The 26,040-nt window shown below is 34.8% G+C and overlaps 1 protein-coding gene across 3 annotated transcripts in view; it reads right to left on the bottom strand.

Annotated features, from left to right (window-relative positions):
• The window catches only part of LOC129745353 (uncharacterized), a 113,214-nt gene that overhangs the window by 43,419 nt on the left and 43,755 nt on the right, over positions 1-26,040 (bottom strand). For all 3 annotated transcript variants that reach the window (XR_008737119.1, XR_008737120.1, XM_055738375.1), the window contains exons 2-4: positions 17,730-17,981; positions 17,297-17,423; positions 5,507-5,659 (exon numbers count right to left, since the gene is read on the bottom strand). Coding sequence is in view for 1 of the 3 variants with exons in the window: in XM_055738375.1 (XP_055594350.1) it covers positions 5,507-5,659; positions 17,297-17,423; positions 17,730-17,930 (481 nt within the window). In the remaining 2 variants the exon portion in view is untranslated. The remainder of the gene's footprint in view (positions 1-5,506; positions 5,660-17,296; positions 17,424-17,729; positions 17,982-26,040) is intronic.

Genomic DNA, 26,040 nt, shown 5'->3' with positions numbered 1-26,040 from the left:
TACTCTATGTGAGTGGTGGAAAAGTATGGAAATACTGTCAAAAATGTCCACAAAGTTCAAATCAACCATTGGAGTGAAGCATATGATCGGCAACTTCGGCTAAGGGTCTTCAGGGAAGTTAAGTCTCATACCAGCATTTTTAATTTTCAATAAGCGGAAAACTAAGGGTAGATCGCTGAAATTTCCAAAAAAAATTTCTTCGATAAGCTGAAAGTGTTGCCTCTTAATGAGTCATTCAAACCTAACCTCAAACAAAATATTTTTGCTAGATCCACAGCTCGTAAGCTGTATATCTGGTTCCGAGGCTATGGGACAGATGATTTCTGATGAACGACGAAACTTATGAAATATTTTAAATAAAAACTATTTTAAACAAATTCCAGCGTTTGAATCCTATACCACGTCTGCTCGTGGCAAGGTCCCGAGTATATTTAAGTATGTATTTGCTGGTTATTTTGTATAAAATATTATTATTTGCCAAAATTCTGCTCCTGTGGAAAAAAACATCAATTTTCAAAACGAAAACTATGATTTTCACTCTTTTTGAAAGCCTAAAAAGAGTAATCTTTTATGTACCCTTCGCAACCTACGATCTATACTAACCGATTATACTTTAAGTTAAATCTCCTCATGGTTTTACTTCGTTATTGCCATATTTTGCCAGCAGAAATTTCATTAAAATCGCTCAAAAAGTGGCTCAAAAAAAAATCAAATTTGTTAATTTCGAAACAGCCGTATCCGCTAAAGTGGCCTCAGTGGCCTTTTAAAAGAGAAGTATTGGTCCGAAAAGTATCAGAAATTGAAGGAGGGGGATGTAGCCACCAAAAATACAGATTAGACGAAGTATTAGTTTGAAAAACTGATCATTATCATGACTGAAAAAAGTGTGCGCTGGCCGAAGGGAGGTACCAAGAATAAAGTAGAATTTATTCTTACAAAAAACAATAAATAATTTTTTTCAAATTTTTTCATGAATTATCATAAGACTACCTTCATTTCCTTCATAGAAAGTATTTAAATCAAACGAAAGGTTTTTGAGATACACGCATTCGTAACTGTCCCATTTCTAAAAGAACTAAGCTTTATATGACACTTTACTGAGACGAAAATGTCCTCGGATTACGAAAATACTACTAGAACAAGCTTAATTGAAATCGATTTTTGCCAGATGATATCATTCATTTATTAATGGACGATGAAGCTTTGGAGTGGGCCCTAAAAAGATATGAAGAAAATGTCACCCAAATGATTTGGGTTGTTGGATGATTTATTACTCGGCTAATGGGTTGGTTACCTCGAACTTGAGAATGGATAGAAATCGTCCAGTTAACCATTTTCATGATTAAAACATTAGGTTTTTTAATTATCAAATGAAATTATTGGTATTAAAACACCAAATTATTGACGCGAAAGGTTCTCAAGTAAATTTTTAAAAAAATTATCAAACAAAAACAAAGCTTCCTCAGTAATTTTGTTGAGAAACTTGCAAGATTTACCATTTTAAATAAGGCATAGAACAAATCAAATTTAAGAAAAAACCAAAATGAGACAAAATGCAGTAAAATGCTGTAAAAAGAGAAGATGTAACAGAATCGGAAAAAAAAAGAAATAATTGAGATCCAATCCAAATTAGAGAAAAATCACAAAAATGACAAAAATGACAAAAATGACAAAAATGACAAAAATGACAAAAATGACAAAAATGACAAAAATGACAAAAATGACAAAAATGACAAAAATGACAAAAATGACAAAAATGACAAAAATGACAAAAATGACAAAAATGACAAAAATGACAAAAATGACAAAAATGACAAAAATGACAAAAATGACAAAAATGACAAAAATGACAAAAATGACAAAAATGACAAAAATGACAAAAATGACAAAAATGACAAAAATGACAAAAATGACAAAAATGACAAAAATGACAAAAATGACAAAAATGACAAAAATGACAAAAATGACAAAAATGACAAAAATGACAAAAATGACAAAAATGACAAAAATGACAAAAATGACAAAAATGACAAAAATGACAAAAATGACAAAAATGACAAAAATGACAAAAATGACAAAAATGACAAAAATGACAAAAATGACAAAAATGACAAAAATGACAAAAATGACAAAAATGACAAAAATGACAAAAATGACAAAAATGACAAAAATGACAAAAATGACAAAAATGACAAAAATGACAAAAATGACAAAAATGACAAAAATGACAAAAATGACAAAAATGACAAAAATGACAAAAATGACAAAAATGACAAAAATGACAAAAATGACAAAAATGACAAAAATGACAAAAATGACAAAAATGACAAAAATGACAAAAATGACAAAAATGACAAAAATGACAAAAATGACAAAAATGACAAAAATGACAAAAATGACAAAAATGACAAAAATGACAAAAATGACAAAAATGACAAAAATGACAAAAATGACAAAAATGACAAAAATGACAAAAATGACAAAAATGACAAAAATGACAAAAATGACAAAAATGACAAAAATGACAAAAATGACAAAAATGACAAAAATGACAAAAATGACAAAAATGACAAAAATGACAAAAATGACAAAAATGACAAAAATGACAAAAATGACAAAAATGACAAAAATGACAAAAATGACAAAAATGACAAAAATGACAAAAATGACAAAAATGACAAAAATGACAAAAATGACAAAAATGACAAAAATGACAAAAATGACAAAAATGACAAAAATGACAAAAATGACAAAAATGACAAAAATGACAAAAATGACAAAAATGACAAAAATGACAAAAATGACAAAAATGACAAAAATGACAAAAATGACAAAAATGACAAAAATGACAAAAATGACAAAAATGACAAAAATGACAAAAATGACAAAAATGACAAAAATGACAAAAATGACAAAAATGACAAAAATGACAAAAATGACAAAAATGACAAAAATGACAAAATGACAAAAATGACAAAAATGACAAAAATGACAAAAATGACAAAAATGACAAAAATGACAAAAATGACTAAAATGACAAAAATGACAAAAATGACAAAAATGACAAAAATGACAAAAATGACAAAAATGACAAAAATGACAAAAATGACAAAAATGACAAAAATGACAAAAATGACAAAAATGACAAAAATGACAAAAATGACAAAAATGACAAAAATGACAAAAATGACAAAAATGACAAAAATGACAAAAATGACAAAAATGACAAAAATGACAAAAATGACAAAAATGACAAAAATGACAAAAATGACAAAAATGACAAAAATGACAAAAATGACAAAAATGACAAAAATGACAAAAATGACAAAAATGACAAAAATGACAAAAATGACAAAAATGACAAAAGTGACAAAAATGACAATAATAACTAAAATAACAAAAATGACAAAAATAACAAAAATGACAAAAATGACAAAAATGACAAAAATGACAAAAATGACAAAAATGACAAAAATGACAAAAATGACAAAAATGACAAAAATGACAAAAATGACAAAAATGACAAAAATGACAAAAATGACAAAAATGACAAAAATGACAAAAATGACAAAAATGACAAAAATGACAAAAATGACAAAAATGACAAAAATGACAAAAATGATAAAAATGACAAAAATGACAAAAATGACAAAAATGACAAAAATGACAAAAATGACAAAAATGACAAAAATGACAAAAATGACAAAAATGACAAAATTGACAAAAATGACTAAATTGGCAAAAATGACAAAAAATGACAAACATGACAAACATGACAAAAAGTTTAAGATCTCTTCAAAGAAAAAATGAATTTTCACAGAGATCCTATATGTGTGTTCGTTTTTTTTTTATTAAAAGGTACCTTGTGAGATACACATGAGCCAATTTTCTTGTAGCCTAAACAAATGTTGAGCTACGTAGCTTTTTGTTGATTTGGCACAATATTCTGAAAATTTACTTCTCCCAATTCGGATAACTTGACTCGTTTTTGACTTCACCTGAAGCTCACTGTATTGAAATAGTGTATTTTGAAAAACTTGTTACCCAAAATCTACCAACTCGACTGTAACACTGTTTGTGGTATACATTCAGGCGCATTTCTCGCATTGGGAATGTGCCAAACTTTCAAGGCATTAGCATTTCGCTAAGCCAACTTCGACTAACCAACAGCCCGGTGAAAAGTCAGCAACAGTGTGTTGCTGACGGCTGACGGTGGCATTTTGTGTGTCATAAGAATCCATTTGTTTACTTTCTGGCAGCCCCTCGAAATGGTTGTTAATCAACCGTGCTGGTCCTAGCTAAGTTTAGCCGAAAAAAGGGTTGGATCAATTTTTGGCAAACTCTCCTTTCGAAGGAAAGTTTGTCGTTCGATGTTGTCTTGCCACACTAAAAAACTGTGTGTCGCACAGGTTGGTGGAAGCCGTTTCGTGTTTATTTACTGCTGCTGTCAATATTTACCCCGGTTAAACATTTGCCAGCCTTGTTCTTGCATTGGATCGGGCATCACCGTAGGATTAAAACTTGTTGCCTCGCCATTATAGTGGTTCTGATAAGTTTCAGGTATTGGGTTGAAGTAAGAGGATTGAACATCTTAATAAAGGTAATTTATGGATTTTACACATGTATTTCTTCCATTAAAGGTTATAGTAATGTCAATGAAAATATCGCTTCAATATAATTAAAAATATCCTCGAAATTTGTTTTAACTTTGATAAAATCAAACCGAAAACTGCCCAAATGATTTTTGTAACGTCGTGTTCCGGGAAAGCACGGTCTGTTTCCTTGCCCTAGGACAAGTTTTTCCGGTTGGTAAAGTAATAAAGTTGGCAAAAAAAACAACGAGAAACCCGAAAACTGTTACTTGATGCTTAGCTCACATTCCAGTTTGATCAGCTTTAGGTTGTTGTTTCTTTCCAGAATTTTGGACCGGGTTTTTCAGAAGGGCACAAACTTTTAATGAGCCGGTATTGAATCCTTGATTTTATGAATTTGTTTTTAGTTTGATCAATGTCTCAGAGAGGAACAAATATTTAAAATTTTATTTTTAAAGTGAGATAAAAATTGCAGCTAAAAACCAAAGAAACACGTTTGCAGTATCAATCACCAACAAGAAGATGTACAAATTTGTTATGATTTGGTCTATAATTGAAGCTCCTTCAGATATTTTCTAGCAACAGCCAGAATCTTGTGTATTAGGTCGACCTTTTTCCATCGCTACCCAAAAAAATGACCATCGCCCGAATATTGCTTTTGTTATTTATGTTCCTAAGATGGTTATTACATTACACGCTCAGCCAAGCTCACACGCTTTCGTTGTTCGTTCCGATATTTCGTGGAAGAAAATAAACGACATCACGGGTCAGCCGGTGACAGAGCTTGAAATTTTTTTTCCCACGTTTTCGCACGTTTTCTGCAAAAGCACCCGACGACGACGATGCGACCCAAAAAGGAATTTTAAACATCTTTGAACCCCAAATGAAAACCAGACATAAATCGATATACTTACCGGATCGTGATCGCGTGAGCTGCCGCTGGACGTAGCTTTCGAGGTCCTGCTCCTCTCGATTGCTTATCACACAGTTTAAGATGATTAGAAAAATGCCGAGACCGACGGCGAACAGCCCCGTGCATATCAGTTCGTTCCACCAGGAGCCTTTACCTGTTTGGGAGGGGGAAACGAAAATGGAAACATTATTAGAAAATAGAAACATTGGGAGATGTTAATGGAACGCTCTCTTTTCTTCAAAGTGGCTCTGTGTTGCGTGCCACTTTAATTTTGCCTTTGAGGATGTTCCAAACAAAAGATCCTTGCTTCTTATAACGCACTGCGATACCTTTTTTTTCACGTTCATTTTTTCCAATCTAATAATCTTGAATTTAAAAAAACAATTTGCTCACAGCATGGAACCTTTAAAGCAAACAAGACTAGTAGAAGCCCAACCCAGCCCTACGCCCACAAATCAGACTTCACCCTTTTTTTTTTTTGTTCATAGTAATTTAACCCATTAAAGTAATTCTTCATCGATCAGATACTACTCCAATAATGACCTTCCTTGGAAATGGAATTATCGGCATAAGATTCTATGCCGGACCGGCCCCAACATGTTTACTCATCGCTGGCATTTTCCTCCAAGCGCAACCATATTGCCTATGTCTGTTAAAAAACCAAATAAAACATATCCCGGTCCGCCATAGAATCTTATGCCGATAATTCTACCTCCAAGAAAGGTCATTATTGGAGTAAAGTCTGATTTGTGGGTGCATCTTGAATTGGTCATAAAACCTACCATCTTGTAGCGATTTTGTCTTGTTGGACAAATTTTAACTGTACACCAAATAAATACGCGATGAAAACCAGGGCTTGGACATTTTGCCGAAAGATGTTCGGCGGAATAGGGCAGTATGCCAAATGGATCATAAAGTCGGATAATTTTGTAAGCGTCAGATAACACTTCCGTCGAGGTTTCTGAGATTTGTCGCCAGTAGCAGTAGGTTTCAGCATTTTATCGCAGTGATTGTGACTATGTGCAAAGTTTTTCCCCAAAAAAGCCTTCAATGCGCCGACAGCGCCACAAGTCACAAGCCTCCGCACACATCAAGCTTCAGCACTCCACAATCAGAGGGCCAACCGTAGTAGCCGAAGCTGTTGGTAACCAAGCCGAACGACAGCGACGCCCCGACGCAAAGACGAGCGCGAAGAGAGCAACGACCTGACCGCTCGGGGCAAGGCCGGTCAAAGGCGGCTTCCTGGTGCTGGCTCACTTCTGTATTAACCACAGACGTGTGGAAAGCTAAAACGCTATACTTAGCTAAGAACCGAGTATCACTTAGTGTGAAAAGCCAGACACCAGGTAAGCCGCCGAACCGCCATTTTGGGTATCGCCAGAATATGCCCTCTTATGAATCCGTTGTTCCATCATATGACCCCTTGGTTTTCGGCAAGAATTCCGCAACTGCTACGTGGCCGCGGAAACAAGACGGACGAAGGTGTTTGGTCGATTCCGATTCCCGAACCCATCGGATCGACAACCTCCCCGTTGAAGCAGCAGACGTCCTACAAGCCCGTGGTCCACAAGCTTCCAACCCGGCTGACCTACTACTAACCCAAAGAAGCCAACAGCCTTCAGCTTAGCAGCAACACCAGGGCATTGCCCTCCAGGTTTGGCCTAATCTTAAGAACGTGGGAGTAGGGGAGGTGTGTGCAAATAGCAAATATATAAATTATTGAGAAGTGCAACTTTTGGGGTTTTTTTCTGTGGATGTAGTGGCATTCCCTGCGATTTTGGGTTTGTGTAAGCGTGCCGCCCTGAGGCCGAACAAAGAGAGTCCCATGAACGTCGGTGGGAGTGGTAAGGAAATCTTACAATTTATAGGGCGAATGGTCATCAGGCCGAAAGGACGATAGGTCGAATGATCGCTAGGATGAATAGCCATGAGGCCAAATATAGGACAGGCTGAATGGTTATTAGGTTGGATGGTTTTGTTGGCTGAATCGACATAAGGCTGTAAAAATGTTACCTCGAATGGTTTTAGAAAGAATATCGTTACGGTGCTATTAGTTATTTAACTGAAAGTTAAATGGTCGGAAGGCCGAATGGTTGTTATACCGAATGGACGTTATAGGTAAAAAAACGGTTAGTTGAATGGTTGGTAAGCCAAATGGTCGTTAAACCTAGCATTCGTTCTGCCCAACGGCAGATTTGGGCAGATTATTTATTGCACTATTGCGCTATTCCACATTAAATTAGTTCGTCAAAAATCTATTAGGACTTACTTAACTTACTTAATGATCTCGCGCCGATCCTCCGGTGCATAGGGCCGTGGTAAAAGACCTCCATTGTTGACGATCCGGAGCCAGCGACTTCACCTGGTCGCAGTCAAGATTCTCGTCGACAGTTCGGATTTCAGCGGCTAGGCTTCGCCGCCACGAGTTTCTGGGCCTGCCTCTTCTTCGATGACCTTCTGGATTCCAGTCAAGCGCCTCTCTGCAAATCTCGTTTTCATCTCTTCGCAGCGTGTGCCCAATCCATCTCCACTTACGTTCCCGAATCTCGATTTCTAGCGCCCTTTGATGACACCGGCGATGTAGTTCCTCATTCGAGATCCAGTTGCCAGGCCACCAAGCGCGGATGATGTTCCGCAGGCAGCGGTTTACAAATACTTGCAGTTTTCGCGTCGTCACCGCATATGTGCACCAAGTTTCGCACCCGTACAGCAATACGGATTTTTTCTGAAATCGAAGCTCTTATGAGCAACAAGTAGTGCTTGTGCTTGGTGGTCCGTATCAAAGGTTCGCATCAAAGGTCCGCATCAAAGGTCCGCATCAAGGGTCAGCATCAAGGGTCAGCATCAAGGGTCCGCATCAAAGGGTCCGCATCAAAAGGTCCGCATCAAGGGTCCGCATCAAGGGTCCGCATTGAATGTCCGCATCAAAGGTCTGCATCAAGGGTCCGCATCAAAAGTCCGCATGAGTGCCAAACTGGAAAAGACGGGTGTCACGAATATACGTCGACACGTCTCATCTCAGCGCAAACTTAGTGATGACGCAACTATAATACATCGGCTTAAGCAAATGTCAGTTGAAACGGAATGTTAGGTATATGAATAATAATTAGCAACGCAAAGAAGATCAGAAAACTCAAAGTCATTCTATTGTGATCTAGAAGTACCTTCTCAAAAATTTAGGGAATTTATAATAGATTTAATTGAACTTCAGTGAAGATTTGTGAGCACCGCCATATGAATAGTTCTCCAAACAGTAAGTTTAACTTAAATTGCACAGTCAGACTTTAACGCTGTATATCATGAAATTCACAGTACTTTCGATCATCAAATTGACCGCTTAGAAACACGAGAACATCAACCGATCACTATTCGGAACATTCGCAGGCCTTAAGGTGAATACTTGTGATTTGAAATGTACCCCTTTTAAGTAGTTATTATCACAGCAGGCGCGATACGATACAATCCGTTGGTTTCAAACAGTTCTAAGACAGGTACAGAAATTCGATCGGAAATTATCAAGGTTATGATATTCACAACGATTCGAGTTCGCTCACATATGAGTTTATAGGAAGAAGCAGTAAACGTAAGACATTTATATTACTTTAAAGATATTCTCTAACCATTGTTATTTTAGAAATATTTTAATACACACCTACGTATTAAACTATTGGAATCGTTTGCTTCCCGAAAACTCCACAACGGGGAAACGGATCAGCTAATGCTGATCTGAGACGTGTGGCAAAACAAGCCACAAATCACGACAATGGACCTACATCCATTAAGCCTAGTGACCATTCGGTCAATCGTTCATTCAGCCCAACGTCCATTTGATTTGAAATCTGGTCAGCCCACCTTCTATTCGGCTTGTCCTCAATTCGGCTTATCTTCCATTCGGTCTACACGGGCTTACAATCATTCAGCATAACATCCTTTTGAAAAAACAGTCTTAGGCTAAATAACCTTCGGCCGTATGACTCATTCGGCCTAGTGGTCTATTCAGCCTGATAAATTATCCGGCCAAACTTCCTTCGGCTGAATGACCATCGGATTGGTCTCCTGTTTAACGACTTACGGGCTTATTACCCAGCCTCTTAAAAACCGCGTAACAAGAAGGAGCACTATAGAAATTGATCTTTGTTTGTTTTGTCTCTCGAAGAAGCTGTTTATGGAATATAACGTAATCACTGTAGAGCCATCAGAGTAAAACCGTCTCGCTCTAAATACCCAAAATGGTTCGACAGTGACACCATCCGCCTGCTTGAAGACAAGCGCAAGTAATACAACAAATTCCGCAGAAGTAAATCTGAGCATGTTGAAACAGCATACTGTTAACTCTTGAAGTTAATCTTTATTTAATGACTGCCAGACAAGGGATGAAACTTTATTTTCCTTCTAACTTCAGAACACGATGTATGGTTTCAGAAGGGAAGGCATCCGGATGGTACGCCACGGTCTAACCCGCTCAGGAACGCTTGAAGATTTATTTATTTTTTTTATTTATTAAATCTATGCAGATATTTGGGATATTCATTCATAACAAAAAGATACTATCTTATTCTACTTTTGAAAACAGCCTTAGAAATGTTAAAATCAAAGTTACTAAGTAATTCATTGAAACGAGCACAACATGTATCCAAAGGATAGTTTTGTCCATATCGGGTTCGTCTAGTAGTAAGTCTAAAGAATTCCTGCGTCCGAGTTGATCTTACACGAGCGTTAAACGGAAGTGACGACAACAATTCTGGGCAGTCCACATTATTTTGTAGAATTTCGAAGGGGAAGAGCCGTTGTAGGAGAATGAGCCTTAATGCCAACGTCGGTAGATTCAGCAACAAGCAGCGCTGTTCGTAGTGCGGGAGGTTCAAGGCGTCGTTCCATGGTATCTGGCGAAGAGCGTATCTAAGGAAGCATCGTTGTACTCTTTCGATCCAGTTTGCCTGTACAACTTGGTATGGAGCCCAGATTTGCACTCCCTATTCGACAATGCTGCGTACAAGAGCACAATAAAGTGCTTTAAGGCTGTAGTAGTCATTGAAAAATTGCGTGATTCGTCGTATGAAGCCAAGAACCGCAAAGGCCTTAGCTGTTGTAGTCGAGATATGCTGCGAGAAAGTGAGCTTGGTGTCCAAAATTATGCCAAGGTTCTTGAGGATGGAATTGCATTTTGTACTCGAAGTTCAAAGTTTGACGTTTACGAGTGAAGTTTACGTTTATGACACTACATTTGGAAACATTAGAAGCCATACCATTCTGATGACACCACGTAAGAATTGAATCGATGTCTTTTTGGAAAGCACAGCAGTCAACTAGTGAAGCTACGGTACAAAAATTTTTGAGGTTGTCGGCGTACAACAGCTTCTCCGATTCAATAGTAGCACATATGTAGATCGTTGATAAGAAGAACGAAGATCATAGATCCCAGATGATTTCCTTGTGGAACTCCAGAAGTGATTCGAAAAAGTGTCGAGTTCACGTTGTTCAGCCGTACGTAAGCAGTCCGGTCTACGAGATAATAGCTGATCCACTTGCAAAATGCAATCAGGTAGTCATATCCGACGCATTTTTTCGATGACAAATTTGTGCGGTACTATATCAAAAGCCTTGCTCGAGTCTACATAAACTGCATCGACTTGTTGACGTCTGTCCAGCCTAGTAACCAAACCAACTTCGAAACGTACGTCATGAGGTTGGTGGTGACATGAACATGAATTCATGTTGATCTTCAGAAATACAGTGATACACCGATTGATAAAGCACGTCATAAACGAGGCTTTCGATATCTTAGCAAACAGCTTAGGATCGAAATCCCTCGGTAGTTTTCTACTGGATGCAAGATACACAAGAACGTTTCCATGCTTACCGTCGAAAACTATCGTGGTGTTGCAAATCTCTCTGCAATACTCAAACTTTTTGAGAGTATTGTATAGGATAAGATTTACCCGTGGATTAAAACGAACACTTCGGACGTTCAACATGGTTTTCTCAAGAAACGCTCTACCGTAACGAACCCAACAGAGTTGGTATCGAGAACTTCACAGTGGATGATGCCAGGTTTCCAAGTTGACGCAATATACACTGAAATGGCCAAAGCCTTTGACGTAGTCAATATAAACGCTCTACTGTCGGTATTGTGCAAGAATGAAATAACCGGTTCCTGTCGTCTTCAATGGATTCGTTCGAACCCGATCGAAAGAACGCATACGTCAAACGGGGGAACGCCAATTCTAGTACTTTCTCGGTCAACGAAGGTGTTCCACAAGGGATTCATTTGGGACCACCTCTTTTCATCGCTGTTATGAACGAATTTCCCGAAGTGCTTACTGATGTGTTCGTGCTGGTTTATGAAGATTAAAAAATAAGCAATATAACTCATGAATACCGCTTAGAAAACGATTGCTCGGCAAAACTCAGTGATAGACTGGTGAGTGGAGTTTGACGTGGAGTTAACTTTTTTTGAGAAACCTTGGGTGGCAAACAGAAATGCCGGAGTATCGAGTTTTGCTGGCATGCTGGCAGGTTTAGACATGCTGGAAACCCTAAGGAATCCAACAATTGGTGTAGTTATTAAATGTAATTTATATGAAGTCAAATTACGTTTATACGCAGTCAGTATTCTGCTTATTAGGGAGGGTAGTGAGAAGAAGTGGACTGTCTTCCATCCCGGTTGCTATCTGGCAAGCTTATTGAGGTGGCTTCGTCAACCATCGCTGGACTGACCACCCAGTTGATACGTGCATCGGATATAAGGCCGCATCTACGGGAGAACAGAATTATCCGAAATCCGTTTATCTGGGGGAGACTGGCAGTTACTTCATCGCTGCTGAATCGTCCCAACCTTTCGTGCTTCAACACATTACCTTTTTTGCCTTTCTAACAGAAAGGTTTGGTTATCGGTCGATTTGAGAGATCATTAATTATGGGTCTTAGACATACCTTTATAGGTACCTATCGACTCAGCTCGACGAGTTCTGTTGATGTCCGTGGATTTGTATGTGCCATTTTAAAAATGTCAAGAACGTTTTTGCGAAACTGGGCTGCACAATTAAAATGATTTTAGTCTCAAAAGAATGCATTTTTTTTTCTACACAACCCTTTCAAAAACGGGAAAAAAACAAAATAGTTGAAACCGTTTTCTTTACCAAATACATATCATACTTATTATGGCATAAAAAAAAGTTGCTAGTGGCGCCTCGAAGCAGCAGCACCAGCAATCATTTATAAATTGGAGATAATCAAAATAAAACAATAATATTTTTATTAACTCGAGAATTGAACCAAAACCCTTCAGATCCAAAGTTGCAAGCGCTATCCAATAAACCATCGGCACGCTTGATAGAAAGCGGCTCAAACTCAAATAGGTAAAAGGCATTACTAAGACGCACCGTGGTCTGGGCAGTTTCTCAGTCTGCTGGGGCAAATACGGCAACAGTGTTTATATCTTACACTTCTTGCTTTTCAATGCAGCAAATGGCGGATGGGCGTTTCCTTCAGAGTCCGCCATGCCTATAGACATTATAATTTCATTTATGAAATTATAGTGTCTAAAGCCATGCCGGGTGTCAATAAAATGCAGAGCCGTACAGGAAACTGCGTTGGGGGGGAATTTATATGAAGATCTTATGACCCTCGTTTTTTTTTACTCGTGTTGAAGAATGAATTTATGTTTTTTTTTCATTTCTACATACTCATACATAATTTAGATTCAATTTCAGATGCAGAATTCAGATTCAGTTTTCAAATTCAGGATACAGGTTTAGGAATCAGAATTCAGGATTCAAAATTCAGAATTCAAAATTCAGATTCAGAACTCATATTCAGATTCAGAATTTAGATTCAGAATTCAGATTCAGAATTCAGATTAAGAATTCAGATTCAGAATTCAGATTCAGAATTCAGATTCAGAATTCAGATTCAGAATTCAGATTCAGAATTCAGATTCAGAATTCAGATTCAGAATTCAGATTCAGAATTCAGATTCAGAATTCAGATTCAGAATTCAGATTCAGAATTCAGATTCAGAATTCAGATTCAGAATTCAGATTCAGAATTCAGATTCAGAATTCAGATTCAGAATTCAGATTCAGAATTCAGATTCAGAATTCAGAATTCAGAATTCAGATTCAGAATTCAGATTCAGAATTCAGATTCAGAATTCAGATTCAGAATTCAGATTCAGAATTCAGATTCAGAATTCAGATTCAGAATTCAGATTCAGAATTCAGATTCAGAATTCAGATTCAGAATTCAGATTCAGAATTCAGATTCAGAATTCAGATTCAGAATTCAGATTCAGAATTCAGATTCAGAATTCAGATTCAGAATTCAGATTCAGAATTCAGATTCAGAATTCAGATTCAGAATTCAGATTCAGAATTCAGATTCAGAATTCAGATTCAGAATTCAGATTCAGAATTCTGATTCAGAATTCAGATTCAGAATTCAGAATCAGAATTCAGAATCAGAATTCAGATTCAGAATTCAGATTCAGAATTCAGATTCAGAATTCAGATTCAGAATTCAGAATCAGAATTCAGATTCAGAATTCAGATTCAGAATTCAGATTCATAATTTTTGTAAATTTATTTTCGGCATATCGGTGAAAAATTTAGATTCATGGAGAAAGAATATCAGAATTAAAAATTGATGAAGCTGGATGTTGCGAGGTAAAGTATGGTGTACGTTAATAAATTTTCCTTGCAAAAATGTTCTTTCGCTCTTTTCATCATCCGTAAAATTTCTCCTCACTTTATCAATTTTCAATTCTGGAATTGTTTCTCCAAGAATACCAATTTGCACAGTTTTTGATAAATTTGCGATGACTTAAAGATCATTACGCATGAAAACACGATTTTGTTTTGTGAAAACTTTTTTTCACAATTTTTCTGAAATTAAGTTTGCTGCATACTTTTAGGGGTAAAACCATATCTACTATTAAAAGTTGTAAAATCCGAAATCATAAAAAAAAATTTGGATGAAAGAAATTTCAATGTTGAAAACCGTGTGATGCAAAACAATCAAAATGAGATTTACAAGATTAAGAATTCAGATTCAGAATTCAGATTCAGAATTCAGAATTCAGATTCAGAATTCAGATTCAGAATTCAGATTCAGAATTCAGATTCAGAATTCAGATTCAGAATTCAGATTCAGAATTCAGATTCAGAATTCAGATTCAGAATTCAGATTCAGAATTCAGATTCAGAATTCAGATCCAGAATTCAGATTCAGAATTCAGATTCAGAATTCAGATTCAGAATTCAGATTCAGAATTCCGATTCAGAATTCAGATTCAGAATTCAGATTCAGAATTCAGATTCAGAATTCAGATTCAGAATTCAGATTCAGAATTCAGATTCAGAATTCAGATTCAGAATTCAGATTCAGAATTCAGATTCAGAATTTAGATTCAGAATTCAGATTCAGAATTCAGATTCAGAATTCAGATTCAGAATTCAGATTCAGAATTCAGATTCAGAATTCAGATTCAGAATTAAGATTCAGAATTCAGATTCAGAATTCAGAATTCAGATTCAGAATTCAGATTCAGAATTCAGATTCAGAACTCAGATTCAGAATTCAGATTCAGAATTCAGATTCAGAATTCAGATTCAGAATTCAGATTCAGAATACAGATTTAGAATTCAAATTCAGAGTTCAGATTCAGAATTCAGATTGAGAATTCAGATTTAGAATTCTGATTAAGAATTTGGATTAAAGATCAACCTGGAATTTGAAATTGGAACTTATATTCAAATATTAGACTAAGTGTTGTAACTCAAAATTCAAACTTTAGAATCAGAATAAGATTTCAGATTTAGTTTACAGAATGAGATTAATCATTTAATAGTCATATTACTTTCCCCTCCTTTTGTGGGAATTTTTCCTCTATGCATGGTTGAGCTCTAAAAAAGGTATCATGCTAGGGCACGCGTCACGGCTATCCATCAATATTGTAGTTGGTTTTACTTATTCAGTAAAAAAAAGCATAAAAAAACAGTAAGATTCGAACCGTGACCAGCAGCGTGAAAGTTCTGGTTGCTACCACGGCACCATTTCAGCGTGTTATAAATCTTGGAAATTCTACTGTTTAAATACCATTCTTTCCATACATAAAATGAGCTCCTTACATACCAGTTCGCTTTTCCCCAAAAAAACGTATCAGGCATCATTTTTTTATATTGAGATTGGAATTTTTCGTGTTTGAATATCTGAAATCATACTTATATGATTCAGAGGGAAGGAATCTATCATGTATATTCTATATTATTTTATATATTTCCAAATATAATTTAAACTCTGTTAGAAAGGCTCCAATCCACTGTTAAGTGTATTAAATCGGGTTTTTTATGTAAAGACTTCGAAACTTCTATATCCACTAAACTTTAACTAAAACTATTTCCTGTGAATGCAGTGAACTGCTGACTCTTGAGTGATAACCACCCTCAAGGTTGTCAGTTTTTTCCGGAGATATTTTAGACATGGGCATGGCCTCAAGGTCCGTTGGTGAGATTCTCCCGAACTTCGTTGAATAGCATGGTGATATCTTCAGAGTTCTGTCAGCCTGAGTATTTTCGAGAAAGGTGTACCTTCCTTCGGAAGTTCATAAAAAGGGCTCACCTGTCTGCGGATCCGTCATTCTTGAAAGCCTTTAAAGTAGCCATTACAAGCTGTCCCATCACAGCAGCTTCCCGTTCCACTTGCCTCTGAAACCTGATAAGGGTGTGAGCGTCAGTTAATTTATCGCCTGTAAACGTTGTTCGTGCGAGTGCATTTCAGCATGTTCAACATATGGATATTAAACTAGTGTTAGTCAGAATAAGTAGTGGTAAGGGAAAGATAATGTTGATAGAATCAAACAATCTTGAGGCATCTCCCTTGACTGATTGCACAAGTTGGAGTAGGTTCTTACTGGTTTCACACAAACTCAGATAAGGGATGTACCTAATAAGTTTGGATAGGTCAGATATCAGCACGCCTTCAGAGATATCTAGGACACTGCACACTGTAAATTTCTTGATTGTTGGATAAGATCGGCTTGCGGGTGCCTAAATCGAGCACTGATCCATGCTGATTGATTGACGGTAGATTGATTGGTCGGTAGATAGTCAATAGTCTGCCTGGGGTCTAGAGACTGAAGGGTCTCCGTTGTGCTTAATATGATGATCCTCGGTCCTACAGACCCATTTCAAATAAAATTTGGATATCTACAAATGTTCCTAACTTTGGGTGATATTTGTTTGTAGATAAGTGTCTCCGACATAGTGTAATTGTCTTCGAATGCCTTTTGGCCTAATAAACACTCCTGTAAACTTTTAAAGGATAATGAACAATTACTTCTGAGACACATTTCTTATTAAGCCAGCCTTTACTGAAATACTGAAGTTCATATCTTCTAAATTCGCAAATTTAGTGTAGATTTTTTTTAAATAATAAACTTTTATCAAAATTCATCAAAGATCAAACTATATTGGTCTAATTTGAAATAATAATTACATTCGGTTAATCGAATAACAGATATGCTAACAATCAGTTTAAGCCAGTTGAAAATGACTAAAACGCAATCTTTGCGGAAGTCTGTTCAAGAAGGAGTAATGTCAAGCCAAACACAGTAAAATGATAGCTGGGCTGTAAGTTTCCAGCTGTGAGCATCTGTTTTGGAAAACCCTTCAGCCATTCTTCGTGGACAAATAGCGCTGACGCAGATTATTTTGTCGGTAACAAAACTCAGTACAAATCACTTTCCCCTTTCATTCACCTGCTGTAAGAAATAACAAAAAGCACAAACACTCACCAAGTAAATGCCAGGATTGCGTCTGGTGACTTGATATATTATCTGGAAAAAATCCAGCACCTAGTAAAAAGATTCCGAATACTACGAATACGACTCCTATGTGAAGCATGCCGATGCTTGTGACTACCTGTTGCGGATTGCGTGAGAAAAAGAGAAAATGGAAAAGAAAAAGCAGAAGAATAGAAAGTGAGGTCCTGAACTTTGCCAAGCGAACGCGTGTTGGCAAAACCAAAACGAGCGGCGCCAACCATCATCATTGAGTGGAATGATGGCAAGAAATCGAAACCGTCAATCAGGACTTGCAGGTTCATGGTTGAACGGCTGAATGACTTTTGTGATTTTCTTGATCCATCAGACGCCAGTCCCAGGGCCCAGGGCTTGTGATTTACCGAAGTGGCTGCTCGTTTTGGTGACAGAAAATCCTGCTACTCACTTTCGTGTCTAAGTTATTGTTGTCGACCGCGTGCACCTTGTGGGGGTGGAACTTCCGGCGGGTGGAGCCATGGGGCGAATGTGTGTCCCCACTTTCGGAGCTCTGTATGCTGTAGCGTCGTTCCCGGACTTTCCGCTGGTTGTCCCGCCGTTTCCGCTGCCGCTTGATGGCCAGGGCCGAGTGGATTCCGACCGCATGCATCTTGCTGCCAAGGTGTCGGAATAGGAGCGCGTATGCTGGAATTGGTTACGTCTGGAAAAGGAGGGAGAAATTAAACGATAACATTGAATGTTTGATTCAATTCTAGATGTAAGTGAAAAGTTTTAAAATTTCTGTTTAAAAAAACTTGACCTAGGGTTGCCTTAAAATATTCAAAGTTTCAAATATTGTTCCATGAAAGTCGAGAAAAATGTAAAAATTACACAAATTACACAAATGACAAAAATGACCAAAATGACCAAAATGACCAAAATGACAAAAAAATGACAAAACTTACAAAAATGACAAAAATGACAAAAATGACAAAAATGACAAAAATGACAAAAATGACAAAAATGACAAAAATGACAAAAATGACAAAAATGACAAAAATGACAAAAATGACAAAAATGACAAAAATGACAAAAATGACAAAAATGACAAAAATGACAAAAATGACAAAAATGACAAAAATGACAAAAATGACAAAAATGACAAAAATGACAAAAATGACAAAAATGACAAAAATGACAAAAATGACAAAAATGACAAAAATGACAAAAATGACAAAAATGACAAAAATGACAAAAATGACAAAAATGACAAAAATGACAAAAATGACAAAAATGACAAAAATTACAAAAATGACAAAAATGACAAAAATGACAAAAATGACAAAAATGACAAAAATGACAAAAATGACAAAAATGACAAAAATGACAAAAATGACAAAAATGACAAAAATGACAAAAATGACAAAAATGACAAAAATGACAAAAATGACAAAAATGACAAAAATGACAAAAATGACAAAAATGACAAAAAATGACAAAAATGACAAAAATGACAAAAATGACAAAAATGACAAAAATGACAAAAATGACAAAAATGACAAAAATGACAAAAATGACAAAAATGACAAAAATGACAAAAATGACAAAAATGACAAAAATGACAAAAATGACAAAAATGACAAAAATGACAAAAATGACAAAAATGACAAAAATGACAAAAATGACAAAAATGACAAAAATGACAAAAATGACAAAAATGACAAAAATGACAAAAATGACAAAAATGACAAAAATGACAAAAATGACAAAAATGACAAAAATGACAAAAATGACAAAAATGACAAAAATGACAAAAATGACAAAAATGACAAAAATGACAAAAATGACAAAAATGACAAAAATGACAAAAATGACAAAAATGACAAAAATGACAAAAATGACAAAAATGACAAAAATGACAAAAATGACAAAAATGACAAAAATGACAAAAATGACAAAAATGACAAAAATGACAAAAATGACAAAAATGACAAAAATGACAAAAATGACAAAAATGACAAAAATGACAAAAATGACAAAAATGACAAAAATGACAAAAATGACAAAAATGACAAAAATGACAAAAATGACAAAAATGACAAAAGTGACAAAAATGACAAAAATGACAAAAATGACAAAAATGACAAAAATGACAAAAATGACAAAAATGACAAAAATGACAAAAATGACAAAAATGACAAAAATGACAAAAATGACAAAAATGACAAAAATGACAAAAATGACAAAAATGACAAAAATGACAAAAATGACAAAAATGACAAAAATGACAAAAATGACAAAAATGACAAAAATGACAAAAATGACAAAAATGACAAAAATGACAAAAATGACAAAAATGACAAAAATGACAAAAATGACAAAAATGACAAAAATGACAAAAATGACAAAAATGACAAAAATGACAAAAATGACAAAAATGACAAAAATGACAAAAATGACAAAAATGACAAAAATGACAAAAATGACAAAAATGACAAAAATGACAAAAATGACAAAAATGACAAAAATGACAAAAATGACAAAAATGACAAAAATGACAAAAATGACAAAAATGACAAAAATGACAAAAATGACAAAAATGACAAAAATGACAAAAATGACAAAAATGACAAAAATGACAAAAATGACAAAAATTACAAAAATGACAAAAATGACAAAAATGACAAAAATGACAAAAATGACAAAAATGACAAAAATGACAAAAATGACAAAAATGACAAAAATGACAAAAATGACAAAAATGACAAAAATGACAAAAATGACAAAAATGACAAAAATGACAAAAATGACAAAAATGACAAAAATGACAAAAATGACAAAAATGACAAAAATGACAAAAATGACAAAAATGACAAAAATGACAAAAATGACAAAAATGACAAAAATGACAAAAATGACAAAAATGACAAAAATGACAAAAATGACAAAAATGACAAAAATGACAAAAATGACAAAAATGACAAAAATGACAAAAATGACAAAAATGACAAAAATGACAAAAATGACAAAAATGACAAAAATGACAAAAATGACAAAAATGACAAAAATGACAAAAATGACAAAAATGACAAAAATGACAAAAATGACAAAAATGACAAAAATGACAAAAATGACAAAAATGACAAAAATGACAAAAATTACAAAAATGACAAAAATGACAAAAATGACAAAAATGACAAAAATGACAAAAATGACAAAAATGACAAAAATGACAAAAATGACAAAAATGACAAAAATGACAAAAATGACAAAAATTACAAAAATGACAAAAATGACAAAAATGACAAAAATGACAAAAATGACAAAAATGACAAAAATGACAAAAATGACAAAAATGACAAAAATGACAAAAATGACAAAAATGACAAAAATGACAAAAATGACAAAAATGACAAAAATGACAAAAATGACAAAAATGACAAAAATGACAAAAATGACAAAAATGACAAAAATGACAAAAATGACAAAAATGACAAAAATGACAAAAATGACAAAAATGACAAAAATGACAAAAATGACAAAAATGACAAAAATGACAAAAATGACAAAAATGACAAAAATGACAAAAATGACAAAAATGACAAAAATGACAAAAATGACAAAAATGACAAAAATGACAAAAATGACACAAATGACAAAAATGACAAAAATGACAAAAATGACAAAAATGACAAAAATGACAAAAATGACAAAAATGACAAAAATGACAAAAATGACAAAAATGACAAAAATGACAAAAATGACAAAAATGACAAAAATGACAAAAATGACAAAAATGACAAAAATGACAAAAATGACAAAAATGACAAAAATGACAAAAATGACAAAAATGGCAAAAAATTACCAAAATGACAAAAATGAGGCAAAAATGAGGCAAAAATGAGACAAAAATGAGACAAAAATGAGACAAAAATGAGACAAAAATGAGACAAAAATGAGACAAAAATGAGACAAAAATGAGACAAAAATGAGACAAAAATGAGACAAAAATGAGACAAAAATCAGACAAAAATCAGACAAAAATTAGATAAAAATGAGACCAAAATGATACAAAAATGCGACAAAAATGGGACAAAAATGGCTTAAATGACTTAAATTATTATAATTAAAAGTAACAAAAATCACAAAAACAACAAACATGATAAAATGATGAAAAATAGAAAAAAATACACAATTACAATTGTGCTTTTTTAATTTTCCTCCTGCTTATTATTTTTGCAAGTTTTTATCATTTCCAAAATTCTGGTAGTTTTTGTTTGTTTTAAATTTTCTTATTTTGTTTCATTATTTAACTTGATTCATAATTTTCATTTTTCAATCCCAAAGGTAACCCTTAATAAAATTGCAATGTTATTTTCGATCATTTTTATACTTCCGACTAAACGGATTACTGCCACTAAAAATGATCTTTGGAAGCCGTGAGAATCGACAAAATATAAGAATGGAAAAATTTTCTGCAAAAAATACCTTAAACGGATAAAATCATGCTTCATGTAAGTTTTTCGTTTGTACTATTTTCCTTTCCTTCGATGGCTTTTCTCTGGGACTAATCACGCTGAAAGAGAAATCTACAGCATTACTAGGAAGGACTAACTTCTGATAAAATCTCTTGAGCCTCGGAAGAATGCAAAATTCAAAAGTTTGAAATCGTTATCAAAATGCGTAGACAATAACTACACACAATAACTAGAATTTCTAATGGATTCGCAATCATTGAACATTTCACAAGGTAAAAAAATTGAAAACTAAAACACCTGAGAAAACATTTCTAAAAAAAATTGCTGAGAAAATCAACACACGCACACAGGACGCATTTCATCAAAAATAAACAATTTTCCCACGCGACCCGTGTACCCGGCCGGGGTTGAAAAAGGGCACATCTTCGAGTGGGGAAAACAAACGTAGCGCGTGGCTTACCTCCAAAATAACACCGGGCGGCAGCAGCTCAAGCGTAAAGGTGAAAGGTCAATTTCGGTACTTTACCTTATGTACACGACGGCTACGCTTACGGAACGGAAACTGGAAACCATTTTGACTTTGTTGTCAAGTACCTGTGTGGGTGGGTTAAGGATGGAGGAGAACGGTGTTCAGTTGGGATTCTTCCCTTCATTTATACTTTCGTGGAATGTTTTCTTTCGCTTTTCCCACCACACCAGGGTATGGGTTAATTCCCACCGGTGCCGTTTCGCCTTTCTACAGAATCGGGCAGGTGGTAATCGGGGAGCGTTCAAAAGATTAGGCAGCAATGATGAACTCATTGGCCGGTAATTGGGGTAACCCTGCTTGATAAGCACTTTGTCCGTTGCAATTTGTTGAACTATTAAATTGGGGGGTATTGCACAGCTTTTCAAGGTTTCACAGGAAAAGGACCGACTCGTGGTTATTTTACACACCATTTGACCCAATCACAGTGCCGTAATAAAGAGGGAGCAATGAGATGCGACAAGACAACATAAGTTTTGAGAAAAAAAAACAAACGCATAGATAAAAAGGCGTTGAAACAAGAGCAAGTGTTCAGTCATTTAAAAAATCTGAGTCTCTTGATCAAAAAGTTTGCTAAAAAGGAACGGAAGGGATTTTATACAAAAATATTATTGAATCGAAGAAATCGAAAGATTCCTCTAAATTCAACCACGGTATAAGAAAAGTTCAGATACCGGTATTTCGATAACAACTTACTATCTTCTTCAGTAAGCGTTTTGGATTGGGTCTACCTACCCTACCTTTATTACGATTTTGAGCATGGCCGTTTTTTACCGATTTTTTTTTTTTTAAATTAAGAACAGATCTCGGCGTTATAGAGGGACATTCAAACATGATTTTTGTTAGTTTTGTTAAAATATATTAAACTTTGATTATCGTGCGTACAGAATCTGTAAACAAAAATGTTAACGGTTTTTCTTTCTTATTCATCTGGAAATCGGAAATTCAACAAAATGAAGCTTTTGGCAAAGTTGGATATTGGAAGAAGAGACAGGTTTTGAATATATATATCAGGCAGGTTAAATGCCTATATCAAGAAAAAATAGATTAGTCTTATATTTTTTTTACTTTTTATCATTGAATCATTAAATTTACGCTCAAATGACAATCTTACAGTGAAAAAAGAAGAGCTTAATACTGATCCGAAAAAATACGATATAAACAAAATATTACCATGAAATATGGCCATATGGCATACCTGACTATGTTTCATGTAAAAGAACTAGTGATATCTAAAATGTCACCAAAAATTCAGCTTTCACGTATGCTTAACATCGGTTTCTACCATTTTCAATTAAATAATATCAAAATATTGCATGGGTAAATGAACTATAGCTAAAAACTTAAATATGCGCATTTAGCCCACCGGTTTCGAAAATCGGCTATTTTGACTACTTTTATTTTAAAATTATTTTAACAAAAACTGTAAGAGATTTCAACAGAAAAATTGCTGTAACGTATATAAAACAGATATCCGCTCTTGTGCATATAGTTTTCAGACTCCTTTTTACTGGAATACGGGAGAAAATGAGTACTTTCTTAATATGCGCATCTAGCCCATCTCTTCCCTATGCATTTTCTAAGTTTTTTGGCATCAACATTAAAATTTTGATTTCCTTTGGTCCCTTTAGGGTGAGTTTCGAAAGCCCATAGTGGAATTTGGACCAACAATTTTTTTTCGAGATAACACCACATTTCGACGTTTTATGCATTTTTAAGTCATTGGATATCAAAAATAAATTTCGATTTTTACTAATAATCAAAGGTTTGAAGAACCTCTTAGCTGAATGAAACTATTATTTCAAAGTAGTCGAAGATTCCTTTGAATTCAGCTACAGTATTTGAAAGACCCAAATACTAGTATTTCACTAGCTACTTGCTAGCATCCTCAGATTTTTACGTTCTACTTTGGTTATTTTTGAAAATGAAATAACCGAAACATGCATCCGGTAGTAATCACAGTATTTGAAGCGGTTGCTTCGAAAGGATTGAAGATGCACCCTGTTTTCATTAAAGCTGGAGTAGAAGTTTATATACTGCAGTCTACATGGATATTTTGAAGAACCAGGGGGAATTCAGCAAACTCCAGTGAACCGAATGCGAATGTTGCTTTCCAACATGACGGAGCCCATGCCATACCTCGAAACGGGCCCAAATCTGTCTGGAGGAGAATATGACATTTAAACCGTAGGATCTTTGGCCTCCGAACAGTCCAGATTTGGACCCCTCGACTCGTTGGTTCGGGTATATGAAGGCCTGTGAATCCTCTCACCCAAGTGTCGATTCTCTGGAGGCTTGCATTTCTGAGGCGTGGCCTTCAATGTCAGAGTATTCTGAGTAAATTTGGGATCATTTTTGTATTTCTCAAACCTCAAAAGATTCGTTTGGTTCAAAACTCATTCATTATTTTTTGCCGAATTTTGAATTAACGTTTACATGAATAAATTTAGACTTTTATATTTGTTTAGGAAAATTGAATATTTTGCTCTGAAAAATTAACATAATTTTTGTTTCTTCTCTGAATCCGAGCCTGCTTATTATTTTTGTGCCAATTTTTAATTTTTTTAAGTAAATTTTTCGCTGAACAACTGTGTCGAAGACCGTAATTTCGTATCTTGTAAGACAAAAAAGTTACTAGCTGTCGAATGAGGGTATGTCTTTAGGCATTGAAAATCAATCAATTCAACTGACATCACTGTTTGTGCCTAGCGATGTATTTCATGGCTACCCAAGCAACCAACCAATCAAAATACCATTTTATATAGTCGAATTAGTTTTGCAACTTTCATCTGAAGATACCAAAATTGACCAATCCCTACTTCAAGAATTATTGAAGAAATAATGGTCAAAATGTAATCTCACGTCCGCGTCAGGGTATAACGATCCTCGCACAGTCACTCGCTTACACGTAGAACACCATTTACACGAACATTCATTCTAAAGCATATCCTAGAAACGATTATATTCATTTATTGATCTTTGATCTAATATTTTAGAAAGAGAAGATAAATAACTTGTCAATTAAATAATATCTACGTGCTTTGTTTAGAACTCTGCATCTACATTGGGTACCTCGATTTTAACAATTGTCGCATCGCTGATTGATGACATATGGAATCCTTTTCCTGTTTAGATGTCATTTCTTTCGGACTTCAGCTATCTTCAATATTTTGTTCACTGTACCACGAATATCTTCAAAAGTATCTTATGCAATTCCAACTTTCACACAAACGGTTTCTTGGGAGAGCTCTTAACACTTTATTAAATTGAATTTGGTTGTTAAGAATCCGTTATTTTCTATGAATTAGAATAACATTTGCGCAGCCGAAACAAATGCGTGATGTCAGTTTGACATACGCCTACTTTTCTTGAGTAACATTCTGTAACTCGCATTCGAGAAAATTCGGTACCAATTCCCTTTAGAACCTTTATTAAGCGAAATTTAAACTTTGGAGGCTATCGTTTAAGTAGATATGGGACTTTTGGTTGCTTGGGTTCTTTTTAAGGAATACTTTGGTAGGCACAAGAAGTAATGTCAGTTGAATTGATTGCTTTTTCAAAAGACATATCCCTATTCAACAGCTAATAACTTTTTGCCTAATCAGATACGAAGGTCTTGGACAAAGTTATTCTTTACTTTAGAGAAATTAAAAATTGGCACAAAAACCCATGATCAGACTCGATTCCACAGAAGATAAAAATGATGTTGATTTTTCAGAACAATATATTCAATTTTCTTATACTAACATAAAAGTTCAAATTTACTCATGTAAACG

Source organism: Uranotaenia lowii, chromosome 2, assembly GCF_029784155.1.
Source record: "Uranotaenia lowii strain MFRU-FL chromosome 2, ASM2978415v1, whole genome shotgun sequence".
Lineage (NCBI taxonomy): Eukaryota > Metazoa > Arthropoda > Insecta > Diptera > Culicidae > Uranotaenia > Uranotaenia lowii.
This window is presented reverse-complemented; position numbering and strand designations above follow the sequence as displayed.